The sequence below is a fragment of the Triturus cristatus genome, chromosome 6 (genome assembly GCF_964204655.1).
Source record: "Triturus cristatus chromosome 6, aTriCri1.1, whole genome shotgun sequence".
Taxonomy (NCBI): Eukaryota; Metazoa; Chordata; class Amphibia; order Caudata; family Salamandridae; genus Triturus; species Triturus cristatus.
The window spans coordinates 1,821,614,518-1,821,638,492 of record NC_140589.1 but is presented as its reverse complement, the minus strand read 5'-3'; the positions used below and the strand labels follow the sequence as shown (position 1 = coordinate 1,821,638,492).

The window sequence follows — 23,975 nt, the reverse complement described above, 5'->3', positions numbered from 1 at the left end:
TGATCATCACAAATGTCTTTGGTACCCTAAATATCTTGGTGCTTGTTATACCCCAATTACTCCTACATATCTCAGCAGTACGTTTTTGGAAAGTTTTGTACAGATTAGTCAAAAGGGGCAATGGATACTGGCAATCCCAATAGTGCTGCTCCAATGTACATTACGATTCAACCATAACCTGCCAATACCAAGTTAGAGCAGCACAGACTGTAGATTATTTCACTTAGAACAAATACACTACTGCTATTGCATCACACACCCAGAACACCTAACAACTCCATTCTCAATACATTGATGCTAGAAAATGCCGGAATGGCTTTTCCATTGCTCCATATCAATGGTTCTGTACATTATAAAGACACCCCCCTACTGATTGCAGCAGCAGGAGGAGGTCAGGATTAATTAAATATGTGATATTCTGCATGGGCAGGATTAATGAAATATATAACATTCTGCATATTTTAAATAATGCATGTTCCAATGTAATGTGCCAGTTCCAAGAGGCAGATAGTGCAAACTTAAACACTAAAAGCCAGTGGTTCCCAAACTGGGGTCCGGAGACCCCTGGAGTTCTGCGAAGCCACCCAAGGGGTTCCACAACTACTTTGAAATTTAAATAATATTAACAGTTTAATAAAAAGTGTAAATAAATAAATAAGCTACATTTACAACTGAACATTTTAAAACATACTGTAAATGTGAAGGAATTAGAAACTGGAGGCTAGAAATTGAATTATATATCATCAGATTGATTCGTGGGAGCTGTGAAGGAGTATCAAACAGAATATAATATGGACGATGAATGGCCACAATTGAATTTAGAAAAGCTCCAACCTTTCTCTAAAAATTACATTTTGATTTCTGTTTTATTTATATGTGTTTGCGAATTAAATAAAATATGACATTTGTGTATTTGTTTGATTAATGCTTTTCCTGTATTTTTTGTGTATTGCTTTGTTCAAATCATCGATAATGCTTAGGGTAGGGTCCCCGGCTTCCAGTAATGACTCGTGGGGGATCCCCAGATTCTAATAATTTAGTGGGGGTCCCCAGGTTTCAGTAATGAGTAAGTGGGGGTTCTAAAAAGTCACAAGTTTGGGAACCACTGCTAGAACGTGTTGAAAGAGTTTCCAAGGCAGTAAGGCTGATGCCCCCCAGTGGCTCTCACTCCTAGCCAATATCTTAACAATTAGTAATACATCAGTTTCATGGCTCGCCTCGGCTACTGCTGCAGGCTTAGTCAGTGTATTGGCCGTTTCTAAGTCTCACCCAGGAGGTGCTTGCTCTGACTCTTCAAAACATGCTGTGTTCAGTATATGGGCTTGAAGCCATCTTTTCTAAGCCCTCCCATCTTTTCTATTGGCTCCTCTTACTTACTCCTCTTACCTTAGGGGAGAGGATGTAGCCTTACGGCTAGAGCGGACGCCCTCGAAGCTGGGGAACCGGGTTCAAGTCTCGGCAATGACGCTCAACATCATGTGATTCTGGGCAAATCACTTAATCTCCCTGTGCCTAACAAAAATGAATGTGTCATTCTGTAACAAAACTGGCGCTCATGTAAAGCGCTCCCCTACCCGATGTCTCAGGTCTAGTTTGTGCTATATAAAACTAAAAAATAAAATAAAAAAAGGCTCTTTGGTCTTTTCATTGGTGAAATAGCTTACTAGTCCCTCCTTTTCAAATTCTGTAACCTCCCATACGGACTGGCCCTGTTACATGGGCTCTTACGCTGCATGGTATTTTAACACTTGTAAGCACTATTTCTTTCTTTAGATATCCTCATGCAGCGATGGCGCTCAGCTGTCCTTAAGCAGCATTCGCTGTGCGCCTTTACTTATTTGTTAACGGCGCCCATATGCGCCGCTTTCACTTTGGGCTCATCTGCTTGCAGTGTTGTTTGTGGGGTTTGCTCCAAAGTAGACCCCTCCCACCTACTGACACAGCATGGCCGCGCACCTTTATTTATTTATTAACAGCCTGCCTTAACTTTACATTTACATGTAATTCCTTAGCTTTCCCCGAGGCAGACACAATGTTTATAAGGTCAAAAACAGTCTTAAAAAGATCTCAACTGCAGTGCAAAGGCATGCTCACAGTGGGGCTTTCATATCAAATCCAAAGTGAGCTGCTTTGCCTGTTACTGCACTGCAAAAAAAAATGTTAAAAACATTAACATTTTCAATGCCAATTGTTCGAATTTTCAAGAATGCGAGACCTATTGCATTGTAAATGTTTGTTTGGTCAGTTTGGGGTCCTCTTTAAGTGTCTGCTGGGCCTGTTTTAACTGTTAATTTGACTGATTTTACCACAAACGGCCTGCATGAAGCTCAACTCCTTGTAAAACACTTACACAGCACTGTCCTAAAACTTTGAGACTGCCCTAGTTTGTAAACATGGGGCACTTTTTTTTAGCTTTCTAAGTCATTAAATAGGGGCACATTTATTTTGGTGCTTGGGCCTTTTTTCTGTACCAATTCAACCCTGCAATTCAACATGGATATGTGGACATGAAGAAGTGTTTCTAGCACTTATCGACACTATATAGGACAGGGATGTTTACTACCGTCAAGCAACAACATCCGAGTAGGTCCAGTCATTAAAAATGAATTTAAATTCCGCAATTCTCACAGGAGAAAGACTGAACTGAGGAAGCCATTAGAGAACTCACTCACCAACTGAATGAGGAAAAGTACTAATCCACATTAGGTGCAGGAAGTTAAAAAGGTCAGACTTTACACAAACGACCCTTTCCGAAAACAGACCCAGTCCTGTGGTGCGGGTGACTCACCAGAGTTGTGTACAGAGTGCAGACCAGGCCCATGGTCGCCACGGCTCCCCAGAGGTCGAATCCTGTCACTGTGAACAAAGAAACAAACTTATAAGCGCACAAAACTTGGGGCATTACCTTCGATGGAAATAAAGGGCCTGTAAATCAAATGTTAAGCACGACAAAGTGTTGGGACCTATGAAGGATAAAGTGGCTGAAGTTTTTACATCACACTTAGTCAAGCAGCTGCCTGGTAAGCGATGCAGTCAGGATTAAACATGAGGGAGTCTTTGCCAGCAGAAGTCTGAGAGTTGGCCTTGTTCTATCAAGCTGTTCTGGACCTTTGAAGAGGTACTTCAGTAACCTTCTAACACAGGTTAAGTTGAAATAGTATTTATTTGAGCAACCTCATACAGCTTGGAGAACTTGTTCACACATAGGAAAAATACAACAGCTTATGACCCCAGCATTCTAAACCCTTACATAAGTACTTAGAATACATCAGACATTCTACTTTCCCCAAGATCTACCTAAAACATTCTACAAAGTTACACCATTACTACAGGCACGCTTTGCCAGGAATTAGATCAGAAATGCTGGCAGTCCACCAATGACCAACACAAAACCTCCATGCATGAGCGCCAACAGATCAACAATTCCTCGATTTAGTGTTTCTTCGAAGAGACATGCTAATGTTACAAGTCCAATAAAGTTAATCATCGAATGATGCTGGACTTTGCTATTGTTTATAGAGCTCACACCGAGGACAGCCACCCTTTGAGAGCTCTTGTGCGACATTCACACCATTTGTACAGACTGCACAGTTATAGCTTCTGTTCTCACTCCTCTTTAGTCATAATCACGTGATGGCCAATATCCTTGATAGATGAGACTGGGATACATGCCTTGGCGGAAAGTAATGCAAGATGGCATATATACCAGCACACAGACTAACAATACTGGAAAAACCAGGGTGAGTAACATGCACTTATCTTTCAGCTCCCTTTCAATGACTGCTGACATCCCTGAGGAGGAAGAGTAAAAGAGGGGAAGCAGCTGGGGCATGTGCAGTTGAAAAGTTCTTTCTGCACAGTTGAGCAAAAGAGGGCATTCCCCTTTAGATAACATCCTATACATGCAAAAAGGGTGGAGTGTATAGATACGGCTGTCCTAAATAAATCTTAAATAGTGATGCTTTCTAGAAGGCCACCAAAGTACCCCTAACCTGGGCGATGCCCCCTTCCATGCAAGGAAACATGCTGTAAAACGTCAGTTCTCTTACCCAGTTAATACTGTAAGAAAGAAATCTTTATTTCACTGGCTAGTAGACCTTGCAAGAATCTACACGTAGACCCAAAATGCAAAGTAAACAATGAAAGAGCGCCATTAACGGGATAAGAGTAGGGGGTCTTGTCCAATACCAACACTGGAATCACCTGCTCCTTTTTAGGTCGAGCCTGAGCCAGCAAGCAAGCGCTGCTCTGGCGACCTGTTGTAGGTAGAGTATGGAGGAGAAGCCCCACCCACATTTTTCATTGCTTGTGTCTTTGCCCTTTGTAAATGCTGGCGTCCGATTCGTTAATAGGCTTGTTAGTCCCTCCTTAGTACGGCCATGTCGTAATTTGTATCCTCCCATGGCTACTGGCCCTTTTACTTGGTTGTTACACGGTACGTGTACTATTTTTTTAGTTTCCTGTTGTGCTTTACTTTGTTCCCGCTGTGGAAATTTGGCAGAGATCGCCGTTAGCATTTAGCTGAAGCCATCTTGTTTCCGGCAGCCATTTTGTCAATCATGTGCTTTTTCCTTCTTCACTGTTGCTTGCCCTTGTGCTTTGCTCAAAGAACTGGCTATACTTGGCCTCTGCTACTCTGCACATGTGCAGAAGAGCCTGTAGCTGTCCATGCACCTGCTCTAGTCTGTAACTGTCAAGTTGTTTTTACCAAAGTCAGCAACTGCTGGCTCCTCCTTTACTGTTGACTGTGCATTCTTTGTATGACCATTTATGTATGTAACTCTCCTATGTGTGCTTGTACCGCCTTCTTTTGAGCTCCTGTGTGGGTATAAAAGACCCATGGTTCTTCTACTCCTTGTGCTACTTCATACACTAAGGGTGTTGTGTGAATGTAGTTCCACCTCATGAGGATAATAAAATATCTTTTTACTATTTCAGCTTCTGTGCCAACTTCTATTTTCGGGTCTGAGGACTTCTGTGCAGAAAAGGGTGAACCCCTTGCATTGGTAGGCCTTGCTGAGGTCCACCTCTACAAATTGGCGCCCGTCACGTGGGGATCATCGGCGACTCGGATACCCGAAGGAGCGGTCTTGATGGAGGATTGGAATCTCGCTACGGGTGATCACTGCGCGAGGAGACCCGTGTCTTCGCAGCCGCGGCGCTTCTTCCACTTATCCGGATATTGACCCTCCAGGCGGTGCCGGTCCTCGACTGAGATTCCTTCCGGTGTTCGCCGTGCAGGGACCATTTGGTAGATTCAGAACTTGGCAGTTGAAAGCTGATGGTTTGTGCTTGGTAAGGTAGTCGACATTTGTTTGTTAGTATTTGGCTAAAAACTTGCCTTGTTTGGATATATATACATTGCAATTTATATAGGCAGGTAATGAGAACATTTTGAAAAACTTGAACGGCACACTTTGAGTTAAGTGCTACTTTGCGTATAATATTGTATATGCTACAATATTCTTGGCATGCCGGTTTCAAGCACACTTCGTAGAATGTGTCGCTTTCTTGGAGGTACCAATATGAATCTTGAATGGAATCAGCCGGCTCCCCCAGAGGGGACATCAAATAGGGATATGTATATTAAAAATTGTATTTCTTCTAGAATGTACACCACGTTATGGAATAAATATACTAGTAAGGATCCTGAGTTGCGATGGCCTATAAATGGGTCATTTGATCTTAAAAAGATTCAGTATGTGGAGCAATGTATGTTTAAACGTAAAAGTAGACAGGATATGTTTGATTGTGTATGAATGTGGGAGAAAGAAGCACGTGAACGTGTGAGAAGAGAGCAAGCTTTGGTAGAAAAAGAACAACGCAAAAATATCCATGCAAAAGCGCTGGAACTGAAAAATAAAGAAATTAAGGAGATAGAGAGAGAGGATAGGGGGTGTCGTTTACAGGTAGATGGCCAATACCCTGTCCGGCGCCCCCTTTACCCTCTACTTAATAAACCACAGGACGATTCCATTTTGTTAGATCGCTCCCCGCCTCCATACAATTATCCCTCTGCCCCTACTATTGATTCTGATGATATTTCTCCTACAGATCAGGATCAGTTAGGATCCGATGCTCAGCGTCACTCGCTCAATTCTACTGGCTGATCATGCAGCCGCTCTTAAATCAGCTGCTCGCAAAGCAGCTCGTGATGACATTTCTTCTTCAGATCTTGTAGCTGATGTACAACAATGGCAGAATAGGGAACAGTTATATTACGTAGAAACATTTACCACAGAAGTGATTGCACGGTTTAGAAAGCATTCCACAGAGTTAGAGCCTGTTGATATAGCAAACGATTGTAAACAATTGCGTGACGGTCTTTTTCTCCCTTCTCAGGTGGCTGACTTAATTAGACGCTTGGTTAAATTGCGAGCGGAGGTATTCCGTTTGCGGGAGGAGAAAAAGGCAGCCGCTGCAGCTGAACAAACAAATCAGCCCTTTGTTTTTTTTTTTTTGTTTTTTGAAAATTTTATTTACGAAACAAAGTGAGCGACCATACATCGTAAGCAAGTTATTACAATGGGTTCAGAAGGCAATAGGAAGTAGTACAGAGGTGGCAAGGAGCATCACAGCAAACATCAATATCACAATACATCCATAAGTCAAGATCGCATTTAAAATCCTTAACAACTGTGGAATGCGCGACAAATCAGACTCTTCCCGGTGGAGCCGCAATTCCACCCTCCCCTGCCCAAGCACCGAGCAGGTGGAAGCCATTCCCCCCGAGCCGAAGGGCCGCTGCACCCACCAGCCAGTCAGTCGCATCCGCCCAGGAACGCACCCCTCATCGCAGGTGTGACACATGTCTGGAGGGATAGTCCCGCACGTGATTATGGGATCGCCTCAACCTCCCCGGCAGTCTTCCCTCCCATCAAGTAGCACGTCAGGGGCGCCCAAGTATCAGTGGGCCTGGAAGTAGGCGGTAAGAGTTCAGAATACGTATTAATTTGTTCCTGGCAATAAACCATATCCCGCATCCACTCCTTAAATTTGGGGGCCCTGCCTCTGCCCCACTTGCATGCAACTCGTCTTTTGGCAAGCAGGAAGGCTAATGCAATGAATTTACGGTGCGAGGCTTGTATGGGCTCTACATATCCCAAGAGGGCGAGGACAGGGGAAGGCTCTATCTCCGAATTAATCATTTTGGATACTGCTGTAAAGATCTGATGCCAGTACCTCTGCACCGCCCCGCACGCCCATGCCAAGTGGAGGAAGTCTGCTCCAGGAGCGTGGCATCGGTCGCATCTATCATCCTCCCGGAGTCGGAATTTGTGCAGCTTTAAAGGAGTGTAATACAACCTGTGTATATATTTATAGTGTATTATTCTGAATCTGCTACTAGAAGAAATACGCTCCGTTTGCTGAAGGCAGAACTCCCACTGTTTGTCCGTCAGCGGGGTCTGCAGTTCCCGATCCCAGTTCTCCCGGGCAGCAAGAGGCGGCGCGTCTATCAGCGAATGTACCGACCCGTAGATCTTGGAGACTAATTTGGTAGGGGTCTCGTCCCGAAGGGCACGCTGTAATGGCGCAACCTCTGGCGGTTCCCGTGGGAAATCGGGCGTGAGTGCCTTAAGCCCCTGCCGGAGCCGAATATACAAGAAAACCGCAAGGGGGGAAGGCTGGATGCCCCCAAAGAGGTGCTCCATAGAGCGAAACGTGCCATCATGATATAAGTCTCCCCATGTCTTAACGTGGATGGACTGGGCCAGCCTCCGAAACCCTGCCTCTTGCAGTAGGGGCATGGCGGGGTGATAAACAAGCGGCAGGAGCGGGGCGTATACCATATTCAGGCCCAGCTTAGCAGTTATTCGTTTCCAGGCCGTCACCGTACTCGCCACTGTAGTGGGCAGCGCATCTGCCCCGACTACCGGAGCGTACAATGCGCCCTCTATAGGGACCGGATGCGCCAGCCAGTGTTCTGCCGCAAGCTGGGGCATGTAACGGGGCTGCTGTATCCAGAAATAGGCGAAGTGTGCCTGCGCCGCTAGGAAGTACAGCTCGAAGTCCGGGACGCCAAACCCGCCCTGCACAAACGGCCTAGTGAGGATCTCCCATTTGAGTCGAGGAGACTTTCCCCCCCAAACCAGGCGAATAAGCTCCGAGCGCAAGGTCCGGAAGAAGAAACTGCCCGGGTGAAAGGGGATGTTCAGGAAGAGATACAGCAACTGTGGCAGTATCACCATTTTAATCAGCGATACCCGACCCGCCATAGAAAGGGGGAGTGTAATCCATCGCGTTATGCAGTCTGAAATTCGAGTCATCTTCGTGCCATAATTGGCCCTCAGCAGCTCGTCCCTGTTTTTCTCGATGTGTATACCTAGGTAGGTGAAATCCCCCTCGCACCAAGCCAGAGGGAACTCCAGCGTAAAGCTGCTAGTAGATGACGTAAGCGGGAAAACCCGAGACTTGCTCCAATTGATCTGAATTCCCGAGAGCATACCAAACCTAATGAACTCCCTAAGAACTGGGTGAAGGTTATCACGGGGATCCCGAATATACAGGGTAATGTCGTCTGCATACATAGAAATCAATATTTGTCTTTGAAAGCAACGCATCGCCTTATCGTTATGATGCTGCCTGAGCCGCGCCGCGAGCGGCTCCATGGCGATAGCAAACAGCAGGGGCGACAGGGGGCAACCCTGCCTAGTGCCTCTGGTGATATGAAACGCCTCCGACAGTTTCCCGTTCACAAGCACGCGAGCCTTAGGGGATACGTACAAGAGCCTGATCCAAGAAATAAAGATGAGGGGAAACCCCATCAGTTCCAGAACTCGAAATACATAATCCCACTCAAGCGAATCGAAAGCTTTCGAGGCATCAAGGAAGACAGCAGCCATCGGGAGATCGTCATGCACGGCATTCAGAATCGAGAAAAAGGTACGCAGATTATGGGATGTGGCCCTGCCAGGCACGAACCCCGCCTGATCAGGGAGGACCAGATTAGGGAGGAGCAGGTTAATCCGGGTAGCTATCAGTTTTGCAAGTATTTTAACATCGCAATTGAGCAATGAGAGGGGTCGGTAGGAATCGCATAGGTCAGCAGCTTTACCAGGCTTGAGGAGCGAAGTAATGAGGGCCATACGCATCGAAGGGGGGAGATGGCCCACCTCCAGTGCATCTTCATACACCTCACGGAGTACCGGCGCCATAAAATCAATATAGGTCTTATAGAATTCGATTGGGATCCCATCAAGGCCAGTGGCCTTGCCCGATTGCATGTGCATAATAGCCTCCCGCACCTCATCCAATTCGAAAGGGGAGCTCAAAAAAGCCTGTTGTGTATCGCTAAGCCATCCCAAGGAGACATCTCCCAGATAGTCCTGCAGTTGCAGATCCCCAACCCTGGTCGAAGTGTACAAGTGATGATAATGCTCAACAAATGCGTTGAGAATGAGCGTGGTGTCCCTGTAAACGAGACCACTACCGCTGTCAATTTCCATTATAGTATTAGGCGGGCGCGACAGTCGCATCGTCGCTGCCAGGGCTTTCCCTGGCCGTTCGCCTTCGCCATAACGGCGAGCTATCCAGTGTTTGCCCCTAAATTTCACCTCCCGATCAGCTTCGGTCACATATTCCGCTATCTTTTCCCGAATACTAGCGAGCGTGGCATCCGTAGGGCCATCAGCTAGCGACATCTCAAGCGCCTCAAGTTCACTCTCCAGGGTACGCAGACGGGCTAATATGGTTTTGAGAACGCCTGACCCCTTAGCGATGCAAACTCCCCGTATGGTAACCTTAAAAGCGTCCCATATGGTTCCGACCTCAGACACGGAATCCTTATTACGCTCAAAGAACTCCAAACATTCCTCCCGTAACTCCTCCTGAAATACCGGGTCCAGCAGCATCATGGGCTGCAGGCGCCAAGATGTCACCGGCGGGCCTAGGTCCGCCGCTCGCAACGTGACACGGGTCGGCGAATGATCAGAGAACGTGCGTGGGAGATGGTGTGCATGTTCCAGCGCTGCATGAAAATGAGGGGAGATAAAAACATAGTCTAGTCTTGCCCATGATTTTGCTTGCGCCGTGAAGTGAGTACCTTCACGTGCGTCTGCATGTAGGTGCCTCCACGTGTCAATTAAATTATGACTAGCCAATACGTCCAACAGGTTCGCACGCGCCCTAGTGTAGTGGTGCGAGGCCGGGTGGGATCTATCCCTAGACGGGTCCAATGAGGTGTTGAAGTCCCCTCCCCAAATAAGCTGCCTCGGGCCCAAGCCCACAATTGCTGCATTAAGGTCAGTAAAGAAGTGCGGATCATCTATATTGGGGCCATAACAACAGATCAGTGCAACCGCCACATGTCCCAGCCTACCCCACATCAGACAGTACCGCCCCTGAGTGTCACTTTTAGTGCCCTCCATACTGAAGGGCGTTCCCTTCTTTATCAATATCGCCACACCCCTAGAGTACGAAGAGTAGGAGGAAAAGGCAGCCAATGCAGCCCATCTGCCGGCAAAGGGGTGGCTGGTGTGCGCTCTGAAGTGGGTCTCCTGGAGAAAGGCAATATGGATAACATGGCGGTCTAGATAGGAGAGTATCTGTCTCCGTTTCCGCGGGTCTCCCAGACCCCTAACATTCCACGTCAGGATATTTAAGGCCGAATCTGTGCGTGCCATGGGGACAGTAAAAGGAGATGACAGTGCCGCGACAGGGGAGGGCCCCCCACGCAGCCGTGAATACACATGTTGAACCGCAGTATTACCGCAGCAGCAGAGCCGCGCCACCTTCTGTGCCCCCCATGCCTGCCGGTACCTCCGCCAGATCCCCCATGATTGAATGTGGGATGAGTCGGCGCCAAGGGGGGGCCCTCCAGTATGCCACCTGCCGGGGAACCCAAAGTCTTAAAAAAAGAAAAACCCACAGTGATGTTGGTCGCATAAAATAGTACAATAACATATTCAAACATTTCCATCCCCCCACCCCACAACATAAACAGTGTAAACAAAAGTCCCGGACCCATCTGAAGGACATGATCTACTAGCACCGTATCTAAGACATCCCCACACTGCACCGATACGCGCATCTCCTCGCCCCACCCAGGGTAAGCAGCCTTGCATAGCAACCTGTCCAAAGCAGTTGGAGCTAAAGTGTGGGCTAGGGTCATCACATACCATCGTTCCGACTTAGTTGTCCCGCAGCTATCCACAAGAATTGCCACAGCATTGCGAGCACGCAAAGACCTACCACAGTCCCTAGGCAAGGGCATAGCAGGGCGGCCCGGGCCAGTAGGCTCCAGGGTCCTCGCTCCACTCCCCCCCGCGTCCCCCCCGAGATGTAGGACAGATAGCTCCGTGCATCCCATACTCCATGACCTGTCAGTGAGCGCTCCTACCCAATCGCCGCCGCAGGCCACATATACAAATATTGCGTGCAGCAGGGATCCCCACCCGTGCCGATCCCTCCATCCGGGCAAAGTTGCTCTGGATGAAGCGAGGGCAACGGGAGAGACCAGGGCCATCATGCGCATCCCCACCCCACCCCCAACCCACTGAAGCAACCCCAACTTGCCAGAATCCCCTCCCCTCCCCCCACCCATAAGGCCCACCAGAAAGCTCAACAGGAGCAACATAGTCAGTGTCAGCAATGGGGTACACCCCATGGGGTCCGTCCAGAGTGCGCCCAGATCCACCCCCAGCGGCCCGCCCCCTCTCACAACAGGGGAAGGCACGGGGAGGTGGTGCCTGGAATACGTTACCAACCGCTGTCCCACATCCGACCAAAGAAGGTCCAAACAGTCACAGCATCTTCATGCTCTCACGTCCCTTGGGCGCTCATCCGGATTAAGCATATGGCAATAGTTCCTGAGTCCGCAGATCCATCCAGCACGAAAGCACACCACTCTTCCTAACGCTCATCCTCACGATCCGCTTCGACTTCAGCAGACCTCTCTGTTCGCCCATTCCGCAGAGCCTTAAGAAAGTCCTCTACCTGCTGCGGGTTCGTAAAGAAATGCTGTCGTGCTTGGTGAGTAATCCTCAATTTAGCCGGGTAGAGTAGAGCATAATCAATTTGTTGGGCCCTCAGTTTCTTTTTCACTTCAAGAAATTTACGCCGTTGTTCTTGCACGATAGGCGTGAAGTCTGGGTAGACAGTAAAGTTAACCCCATCACACGAAAGAGTCTGGGCCGTGCGAGCCGCTCGCAACGCTGTGTCCCTGTCTCTATAGTTTAACAGCCGTGCAATGATGGGTCGAGGAGGAGCTCCCGGTTTTGGTCGCGGCCCAAGAGAGCGATGTGCTCTCTCAACAATGAATTGCTTAGAAAAGGCGTCGGAACCAACGGCGGCCAGGAGGATCTTTTCCACATAGTCTTCCATGCGCCCCGTATTGGTGGATTCTGGAATCCCCACCACGCGGATGTTATTGCGGCGACCACGGGCCTCCAACTCCTCGTTCTTTGCAGCAATAAGTCTCAGGACATTATCCATTCTGGCAAGCTGTGTGGTGTGGGTGGCTGTGGTATCGTCGTTATCGGATATCCTCCGCTCCGTTTCCGCAATCCTCTCCTCATGGATGTCTATTCTCTGCGCTATGGCGTCCATTCTGGACGATAGCTGGTCGACCTTGTCCACAATGGTAGCGAAACCTTGCTTCATCTCCTGCATTATGTGTTGTAGGTCCGTGGCCGTGGAGGAGGAACCCGCCTCGGGCGCGGGCGAGCTCTGGGCGCCCCCCGGGTCCTGCGCACCTCGCACCCCTTTCTTGGCAGCCGGGGGGTCAAACGAGAGCTTGGGCTGGCGATTGTCCTGCTTGCCCATCGTGAGTGGCAACACAGGTCTCCGCGCGCCAGCCTCCGCTATCCTCAAGGGCACAGGCGGGCCCAGAAGTTCCGGGCAGCGTGCAGCTCGACCTCAGCGGTAAATATCAGGGCACCACCGGGTCCGAACCAGCCCCCCCCGACCAGGGAGCAAAAGGCAGGTAAGGGGCGTCCACCACCACAGTCCCCCGAAGAAGGCCCGGCCGCCGGGACCCCAAGATCCAATGTAGTCGTGCCAGGCGAATGAATGGAGATGCGAGATGCCCCGCAGGCCGCAGGGTGCAGGGAACCAACGGCCGTCTCCCACGAGCCCCTCAACAGCAGGCCAGCACGCGGGAGAGAGGCCAGCAAGGCATCAGCAAACAGGGCGGTGAGTCTCCGAGTCCTCTCCACCGATCCAGACTCCGCACTGCTGCCCCCACGTCCGTCGCGGACACCGACGCGTCCTCCTCTGGCAGGGGGAGGGGAGGGGGGAGCGCCCACCTACACGGGCCCCCAGCGCCGACAGATCTCGTTGCCCTTGCTCCAGAGCCCCCACCTCACCGCTGCAGGCGGGCTCCTCCGTCGGATGGCGCCGGTCCTCACAGGGCTCCGAGTGCACATGCAGCAGCGCGCCTTATAGCGGGGGGGTGTCCGACTTGCCTCCTCTTCTCCTGTCGACTTTTCCGCCAACCACGCAGCCGTCAATGTGTCGCCAGCGCGGGCTCCAGCACGGCCCGCATGCCTCGTGGTGAGCCTCGGTCTTGCGTGAATCACACGCCGGGCGGCGCGCTCCGCCACACGTCCGCTGAACTCCCCCTCCGGCCACAACCGTCGCTAACTCCGCCGCAGCCGCTCGCACAGGGCTCCAACTTTCACCGAGGCAGCAGCAAGACCTCGTTCGCAGCCAAGGGTAGTTACAGGTACGGGAACAGCGGTTTAGCCAGGATAAATTACGGATTTTGGTTCCAGGCTGCAGGAGCCTCACAGCAGTGCGGCCATTCTGCTTGCGCGCTCTCTAGCGCCCCCACAAATCAGCCCTTTGTGTCGCAGGATGGCAACTCAGGGACAGATTAGGCTATTGTAGTTCATGGGAAACCAATGCTTGAAGCTGTGCCTTTGTATGTCCCTCCTAAGGGTACGGGAAAGGATGACGATAAAACTTCATATGATGCGAAGGGATATTTTATTTATAATTGGGTCTATACTCCTTGGAGTAGAGCAGATGTTATGGCTCTTAAGACTGCTTTGCCAGACCCGCGGAAAAATCTGGCAGCTTTTTACGAAGAAGTTGAGGGAGCTATTGGTTCTTGTATTATGACTTTGCCTGATATTGATATGTTTTTTGGGCTTATCCTACCCCCTGATATCGGGAGATCTATTTGTAAAGTAGATGATCAGGCAGCTTTTGGAGATGTTTGGAGGGAATTAGAGAGGACAGATAGAGAACGGAAACCAGCACAAAAACCGCAACAACTGATTTTAGACCTTCCAAGAGCTATAATTGTTAAATTGAAAACTCTCATTCCTCCTAAAAAGATAGATTGGACTATGTTAGCATCCTGTAAACAAAAGACAGATGAATAGGTCTCTGACTTCTTTACACGTTTTGAGGAGACATTCCACGACTTTAGTGGCCAGTCATTGACAGATGACATGGGCAGGTATCTGTTTGTCGATAAACTTGTCGCGAAAATGCTTCCAGGAATAGCTAGTCGCCTAAAGGCCAGCGAGAGTTCATGGACTACGTTTTCTCCAGTCTCTTTTGACTATGGCTCAGTATTATGAACATCAGGAATTGGAAGCTAAGGGAAACGAGGATAAAAAGACTAAAGATTTAAAAACGAAGGTTATGTTAGCTCAGGTTTATGGCCCATCCTCTAGAGGTGGTGGCAGAGGCGGACGTGTGATGTACCGCCCTGGCGCACACTCTCTCCCCCCCCCCCCCCCCGAGTTATTTTGTCTTCTGATCAGTGCGCTTATTGTAAGGAGATTGGACATTGGGTTGCTGACTGTCCACAATTGCGTACTCAGTAGTATCAGCGTGGTCGAGTATAAATGAGAGGCCGTCCAGGGAATTCAGGATATAGGGGAGGCATGGATAGTCGCACTAGGTTTGAAGCTGTTGAGCATACTCAGAATTCTTCTAATACTTTTGATAGGCGTAATCAATATTAAATGTCTGCTTTTCCGACTGCTGAATTGAAAGATTCTGCTTATGCATAGGACTGCCTAGGATGGGGTAAGGAATCAGTTGAAGTTCCAGTAGATCAGGAGGGTCCTTATGTTACTGCATACGTTTTAGGTTCCACTGATCGGTTTTTGGTTGAAACAGGAACTACTCGTAGCGCTCTGTCTAAACAATTGGTTCCAAGGGCTCCCCTGTCTGGCTTAACAATCACATCGATAGGTTTCGATGTGACTCCTTCCCTTAGCCCACTCTCACAACCACTTGCATTTCATGTTGATAAATTTTCTGCTCCATGTCCATTTTTGCTTTCCCCTAACACGCGGGACAATATTGTGGGTCTTGATATGCTCAAGCATTTACGGGCTACAATACATTGTTCCCCACAAGGCGTGCGTGTTATTTTGAATGATAACTATCCCATGGTTGAGAAGTCCCATCTCATTAGAGAAGATATTGCCTTGGCATCACTCCCTAGTACTTTGTGGGCGACATCAGATACCGATGTGGGACAAATGGTTATCCCACCAGTCCATATTCAAGTGAGGGAAGGTGCTTCATTGCCTTGATTGCCTCAATACAAAATTTCTCGAGAAGGCGAAGAAGCATTAATACGTATTGTTCAAGATCTGATTGCAGTAGGAGTTGTGGAAGAAGTCCCTTACAATATTTGCAATAGTCCTATCCTTCTCATTTTGAAGAAAGATACTGATACTAAAATGTACAGGTTTATCATTGATTTGCAAGAGGTTAATAAGATTGTAGTGCCCCAATACCCGGTAGTCTCTGACATCACGACACTCCTTACCATGGTTCCTCGAACTGCAACTACATTTTCTGTGATTGATCTGAAGAATGCTTTCTTCTAGATTCCTATTCATCCTGATAGCCGATATTTGTTCGTTTTCACTTTGAATAATCGATCCTTCAGATTCTGTAGAGCTCCCCAGGGGTATACAGAGAGTCCTAGTATTTACAGCCAAGCTTTAAAACGACAGCTTGATTCTTTCCCTGTACCAACAGGGGTGGCTCTCATACAATATGTCGATGATATCTTGTTGGCAGCTGATACCTCTGAACAGTGTGAAGTAGGAACACTATTATTGCTTTAATTTCTTGCATCACACCATCACAAGGTTTCTCGAAAGAAATTGCAATATTGTAGACAGCAGGTTACCTATTTAGGTCACCTCCTGTCTAAGGAGGGACGTGCACTCACACCAGACCGCATTCAAGTTATTTTAGACACGCCTGTGCCTCGTACCCAGAAAGATGTTCGTGCATTTATTGGTCTTACTTTATTTTGTAGGCAATGGATTTTGGGCTTTTCACACATTGTAAAACATTTGTTGGCCCTCTTGACTAAAGACACTCCTATGCCCCTCCCATGGACTACTAAATGTCAGAATGCTTTTCAGCAGTTGCATCAAGCTTTATGTTCTGCACCAGTATTAAGCACCGCAGACTACACTAAGGCTTTTACACTCTATGTACACGAGAGGGACGGTTGTGCACTCTCAGTTCTAGTACAGACACATGGTGATAAGCAGCATCCTTGTGCATATTTTTCAGCTGTTCTTGATCCAATCGCTCGTGCGTTGCCTGGGTGTTTTCGCTCTGTTGCAGCGGCAGCTGTGTCCATACGTCCAGAGTGAAGGGATAGTCTTGTCACATAGATTGCTTGTGCTAGTACCCCATGCAGTTGATGCCCTTTTGAACCAAACTAAAAAACAGCATTTAACCATTGCTCGTTTGACAGGATATGAACTGACACTTTTGGCCCCTCATATCACTCTGAAAAGATGTTCAACCCTTAACCCGACTACTCTGTTGCCATATCCGGCTACTTAATCCCAGCCACAAGAATTTCATGATTGTATATTCCTTACTGAGGAACAGACAAAGGGTCATGTTGACCTACAAGACGCGCCTTTCAAAGGTTGATGGAGAATTATGGGTTTACAATTACCAGATGGTACGACCTCAGCTGCATATGCAATTACAACGCTTCTCACAGTAGTTGAGACAGCTTGCATTCTACAGAAGTCAGCCCAGGCAGCTGAGCTGATAGCACTAACAAGAGCGTGTGAACTTAGTACTGATTTCTCTGTGGCTCATGACTTTGGGCTACTCTGAAAGGAAAGAGGCTTCCTTACATCACATGGAACGCAAATAGTGCATGGAGAATTAGTGCATAATCTCCTGACTGCCTTGACATATCCGAAGAAGATAGCGATTGTTAAGTGTAATGCACATAAAAAAGTAACAGATAAAATAGGGCCAGGTAATGCCTTTGCAGACCGCACAGCCCGCGAAACTGCAATGCAGTCAAGCACTACATCAGTGTACGTAGTGAAGTCACAGGCTGAACGCTGGCATGATACCAGGCAGGAAGTGTTTGATATGCAGCGATCTGCCTCTACAGAAGCAGTTGAGCAATGGTCTAAGGAGGGAACATTGGATGATGAGGGCTGTTGGAGGAATAAAGACATGACTAAATGGAGACTGCCCACAGCCTATTTACATCCTATGATTCATATGGCACATGGGCCAGCACATGTTGGAGCATCCTCAATAACGAAGTTGCTTACGCAAGTTTGGGATCATCCAGAAATTGCTGGCACGGCTAAAAAGATAGTGCAGTCCTGCTTGATTTGTCTCCAGTACAATCCTGGAAAAGGGACACAAACTCCAACAGGAGGGTTTGCTACACCAACTGCGCCATTTGAGGTTTTGCAGATGGATTACATCCAGCTTGAACGCTGTAATAATTTAAAGTATGTTCTAGTAGTGGTATGTGCTTTTAGTAAGTGGATGGAAGCATACCCTACGAAAGATAATACAGCTCTGACTACAGCGAAGATGCTTCTAAAGGATTTCTTCCCTAGATTTGGTGTTTGCAAACTTTTGTGGAGTGATAATGGACTCCATTTTATTGGGCAAGTTGTTGAATATGTCTTAAAATGATTGGGGATTAAGCAGAAGTTTCATGCTGCCTTCCACCCACAATCAGCAGGACTAGTGGAACTATATAATGCTACTCTTAAACTTAAACTAGCTAAAATCCAGGCTTCCACATCTCTGAAATGGCCTTATGCACTACCCTTGGCATTACTGTCCATTAGATCGGTACCGCATACACGATCTGGCCTCACACCGTATTCGGTAGGACTATGAATATTTGGGGGATTCCCAAGCCACGCCCCATACATGATGTACCCTGTGTTATGATGAACGATTATCTATCGCAGTTGACTGATGGTCTGCTTTCTATTCATCAACAGGTTCGAGAAGCTGGTGAAGGTGAAGGTGAAGGCCACGATCTGCGACCCGGTGACCATGTGATGGTCAAGGTCTTCCAGAGATCGAGCAGCTTGAAGCCTAAGTGGCACGGCCCGGAGCAAGTCCTCCTCGCTACGAGAACTGCAGTCCGAGTGACCAATCGGAAGAACTGGGTGCACTCCACGCACTGCAAAAAGGTGCCATCTGCCTTGGTGGAACCTGCTGCACTTGCCGACCATCGAGACATCCTGGACACAGAGAGAGGCCAAGCCATATCACCTGAGGAATCTGAGGAAGTCTTCCTGGACCACACAATCCCTGGTACATCTAGATATCAGCTACGACCCCTGAGAGAAACTGCATTGCTGAAAGAGACTGGTTGAGCAACCGTCCTGGGTTAGTGAAAAACTGAGCTGCAAAGGGGAAGGAAGGGGGGGGGGGGGGGGTGACTGTTAGTGAAACCCGTCTCAAACTCAGAAGTATCCAACGGCTGCCAAGGACTTTAGAGCTCCAACGGTTTTGGTACTTCAACAACAAGATGAATGTGCCTATGGAGAAAGCATCAACTGCTGTGAGGATTTGCGACAAGAGGATTATGTGTGTTGTTGGGATCACTGTCACTATGATCACTATGGCAGTGATAACTTGGGTTGTAGAGGAAGTGGCTCCTGCTCGACAAATACTGACTGTCACTACTCCAGCACCCATTGAACACCACTATTTTACTCTCCCTTATCATGAGCAAAAACATAGACAGTCTTATCTGAACAACACGTTCATTCAGATGTTGCACCACACGCACAATGCTATGAACATTACTGACTGTTGGGTGTGTGGAATGATGCCATCAGAAAAAGGGAGGAACACCTTTCATTCCTCTTCCCTTTTCCCACAACAGCTCTTGTCAAGCCTAGTTTGCACTTTTATTGGCTTCTCAAGTGACTAATATTACTGATATGGGTGTAGGGAGATTAAACTACTACCTTAATAAAGCATGTTATCCTGATGAAGAAGGTGATCCGCAAGCTAAAGGGACTAAATGGGAGATGGAGGAGTACCGACAAGGAAATGCTTCTGCACATTATGTTTACCCAAATACTCGAACAACTAAGGGTAATGGACCACTTGTTATAGCTGTCACTAGAGCCCGAGCAGATTTATGTGTGAGTAGTGCGGGGAAAATTCCAGTGGGAAGAAGCGAATGTACTCTGATTTTGACTACTGATGGTAACAATAACAGCAGTTTTACGTCTTCACATAATACATACTTTATTTGCGGAAACAAGGAATACTACCATCTACCTGTTGGATGGTCTGGAGTCTGTTACGTATCCTTTTTGCTACCTCCTGTGTTTCTGGCACCTGCATCATATCACAAGGACTATCAACTGTTTAATGACATTTCTAAGAACAGATACAAAAGAACAAAAAGTAATGATGAGGTGGATCAGACTGACACTGCACTGCAGCAATATGCCGACTTTAATTTGGGGCTGTTCTTTTTTGTTGGTGCTGCCTTGAACAGCAGGAAAATCAGACGATTAACTCGTGTCGTGGAAGCTGTGACCAACCAGACAGCTATGGCACTTGGAAACATCACAGAGGAACTACAGATTGCGAGGATTGTGGCGCTCCAAAACCGTATGGTCCTAGACGTGGTTCTGGCTGATCGAGGTGGTGCATGTCGCATCATCGGAAGTAGTTGTTGCGTGTACATTCCAGATCATGCCCCTTCAGTTTTTGATGTAATATCCAAGCTACAAAGAATAGATGCTGAGATTCACCCTGATACTGGCACATGGACTTTGGCCAGTTGGTTTTGGACATTGGTCTCTACCTGGGACTGGAAACTATTAACAGTGCTGTGCATATTACTTGCAATTCTACTGTCATGCTGCCTATGTATACAATGCAGTCCAATGCTTTTCTCCATCTGTATCACTGCGTGTACACCTACCAGGCGTGATGTTAAGCAAATGAATGCCCAGCGTGTACTAGGTAAAGAGATTGATGAAATGATGAGAATCGACCTACATGTTGTATACCTAGACTCTTCTAGATTATAGATGTCTTCAGCTAACGCTAAAAGGGTAATCGGTGGAAATTTGGCAGAGATCGCTGTTATCATTTAGCTGAAGCCATCTTGTTTCCGGCAGCCATATTGTCAATCATGTGCTTTTTCCTTCTTCACTGTTGCTTGTCCTTGTGCTTTGCTCAAAGAACTGGCTATACTTAGCCTCTGCTACTCTGCACATGTGCAGAAGAGTCTGTAGCTGCCCATGCACCTGCTCTAGTCTGTAACTGTCAGGTTGTTTTTACCAAAGTCAGCAACTGCTGGCTCCTCCTTTACTGTTGACTGTGCATTCTTTGTATGACCATTTATGTATGTATGTAACTCTCCTATGTGGGCTTTTACCGCCTTCTTTTGAGCTCCTGTGTGGGTATAAAAGACCCATGGTTCTTCTACTCCTTGTGCTACTTCATACACTACCGAAGGGTGTTGTGTGAATGTAGTTCCACCTCATGAGGTTAATAAAATATCTTTTTACTATTTCAGCTTCTGTGCCAACTTCTATTTTCTGGTCTGAGGACTTTTGTGCAGAGAAGGGCGAACCCCTAGCACTGGTAGGCCTTGCTGAGGACCACCTCTACACTGCCACCCGCCTGTTGTCCGTTTCTCCATCCTCCCGCCCCCCTCCGGTTGTCCACATTCCCTTTGTTCCTGCCCCCTCCCATCGTCTGTGTTCCCTTTGTCCCCCCTCCTGTTGTCCATGTTCTCCTTCCTCCTGCCCCCATCCCGTTGTCCACGTTCCCTTTGTTCCCACCCCTCTCCCGTTGTCAGTGTTCTCCATCCTCTCGCCCCCCTCCCGTTGTCAATGTTCTTCATGCTCCCGCCCCCCTCCCGTTGACCTTGTTCCCTTTGTTCCCGCCCCTCCGTTGTCCATGTTCTCCATTTTCTCCATGCTCCCGCCGCCCTCCAGTTGTCTGCAGCCTTTTAGCACAGCTCACAAAGGGCATGACAACTACGTTAAACAGCATGACAAAACGCAATTCCTAACGGCTAACAAAGACTCTTATGTTGCAAGCACTCCACGAAGTAGCTTGCTACCCGATTGCACAGCGCTTAAGCGCGTCGTGAGGGGGTATAACGTGCTAAATAAATTCCCCCACAACATAATACTTTGGTGTGAACGCATTAATTCTCTTCGGACGTTTCTGAAAGAGAACCTGGGACACAGATCTTTTCAACAGCATTGACACACTGTTTGAGAGCAAGGAGATACTTTGCAAGTACCCACATAAACAGGTCAGAAATTTAATTTCTAGCTTATACGAACTGTCCATTTTTCAGGATCAGTGCTGCACACAGGAGTACACCATGTGCAGCACTAAATTCAGAAAAACTCAAAATGTCGCCGTCTATTCCGTCCATGTCCTTCATGTTTTACACACACTAGAACATACTAATTGGGCCTGGAAACAGGCCTTTTCACAGAATTCTGAGGTACAACTATACACTTTTGTTCTATGATTCGGGGTGTCAAGCAGCCCCCTGACAATTTGCACAAACCATGCATGTATCTACATACAATCGGCCAGTCGCATGGGGGTTCGAAAGGCGAAGAACCGGACAACCCTTTGGTAATGTCTCTTTAAAGAGAAACATATTTGAATTTCCATACAATTAACATTGCAAGCTATATTTACTATAGGCCGATTAATACCGTTTATTTACATTTTAAATGGATCCGGTCATGGTTAAAATGGATGAGTTTCACAAATCGGTTGCCAAAGTTTTTTATTGCCCAAAATGCACAAAACAGAATCTGCTGGTGGGTTTACATGAGATGTTGGAGATGTAATAATGATTTATTCTAGGTTAGAGTATTAAAGCAAAATAGCACGTTTTAGACAATGACATGTTTCTATGGTTGCCAACTTCCTCCAAGGTAACAACATGCTTTTCTGTTGATGAGGTTAATAAAGAGACCTGTAAGAAAACGGCATTAGTCTCTCACAGTAAGTTAGTAATGCAGTCCAATGCAGAAAGGAGGCAGCGCAATCCCAAGGTAGCTAAAGGGTACTACACTGGCATTAAGGGTGAGTGCAAATTTCTTGCATAAGGTTGAAGTGTACTGCAAGTGTATACCAGCAGCAAACAAGAAACATACCAACATTAGATATGTAAATGTATATGCAGGTAAGGACAGATAGGCCCACCAGAACACTATGGAGCGTAATAAGATATCTGCTCAATCGACAATGGCACACACAAAAACAATTGACACTGGCTCTACACAATTACCCACTAACTCGCAGCCTTGGGGATTCAGCACACCGCCTCTCAAGGATTGAATGGGAGCCGGAAGGTGGCTTCAAAAAGAAGCCTTGTTCCCATTTTAGGGTTTAACCAACATTAAATGTCGTATAACTTGCGGCTCAGACCAGATCTACAGCAAGTCTAGGCGATCAGCTCCTGCGTCACCAGCAGGGTGTGCAAGGTAACAGGAGGAAACTGAGCAGGGGCCCAGAGGTCTTCCAACTGTGGGGCGCGCTCCCCTGGGGGTCCGTGAAGGTTTTAAGGGGGGTACAAATTCCCTCTGCAAGTACTTGCAAATGAATACGTCCTGGCTTTGTTTATGTAGTATGTTTCCAGGCGGCAGGGGTGGCTCCTCCATTAGGGCGGAGGAGCGTCGTCCCACTGCTTTCTCGCACAACGCTGCCTTTGCAAAATTGTGATTGGCTTAGGGGAGGGAGGCTGCCTGCTTCCTGTTCAGCAGGAGAGTAGGAAAACTGGACCCAGCCAGGAGCCACGACATCGCAGACCCGGGAAGGTAAGTTTGAATTTTTTTTAATTAAACACCCCCTTCCTCCCCCACACGAGCCCCTTGTGACACCCTGTCCCTCCGAGTCATGCCAGCCGCGACTGCCAGACGGTCTTCATTTACACACAGCACTTGAAGTTCATTAGAAAAGTATGGGAACTGTGATTCAAGTGCCATGGGGCAGGAGGTCAATGAGTGTGGTGTTGTGGGCAAAGAGGTAGCTAATAAGAAAAGATACTCTTCACGTATTTTGCAGTTTTCCCAACTTTAAAGGTGTTAAAGGCACTCTTTTAGATTATGAAACTTCAGTTGGCAAAGGCAGTTACTGAAGATGTCCGAGTGTGTGAAACCTGTGAGACCTTGGATGGAACCCTAGTTGGCTCAGTGGGGAATAGTGACTTGTATTTTTTTTATAGTGCTATGAGGTCCCAGCTTGTGACAGAAAGCACTGTGAATATGCAAGTCATTAGTTTAAAATTGCATTACACAGTCTAAGCTAAACTGCCACAAAACGATGCAATGTTTGAGATTAAACAACTGCTTACAAAATACATATTTGAGCAATAAATTCAGACTGTACCTAGTGTAAACATTTTAATACAGGAATTAGGCAGCAATAGAGGACCAAAGTATGCGATAGGATTGACTAAATTATGCAGCAAGAAGAGGTAAATTATGTGGCGTAATGCAGCACATTATGTGATAGTATTATTTCATTATTTTGTAATATGTAGTCATGGTAACACTGTCAGGAGAAATATTGTACCTAGTTAGTAGCAGTTTGACACCAAAATACAGTAATAAGCAACTGAAAGATGAGCAGTCAACCTTTGCGAAGGGCATTTAACTGCTCGGGAAAATGTCACCACGTTTTTCATAAATTTTGATCCATCTGAGCTAGAATCAATTTTTGTTTGTTAAAATCTGCAGATTAAGCAG

General features: G+C 47.4%; 1 protein-coding gene across 5 annotated transcripts in view; it reads right to left on the bottom strand.

The window, feature by feature from the left end:
• Nucleotides 1-23,975, bottom strand: part of SLC5A6 (solute carrier family 5 member 6) — a 318,876-nt gene that overhangs the window by 192,485 nt on the left and 102,416 nt on the right. For all 5 annotated transcript variants that reach the window (XM_085613195.1, XM_085613191.1, XM_085613193.1 and 2 more), the window contains one exon: nucleotides 2,789-2,856. In XM_085613195.1, the coding sequence (XP_085469321.1) occupies nucleotides 2,789-2,856 (68 nt within the window). The remainder of the gene's footprint in view (nucleotides 1-2,788; nucleotides 2,857-23,975) is intronic.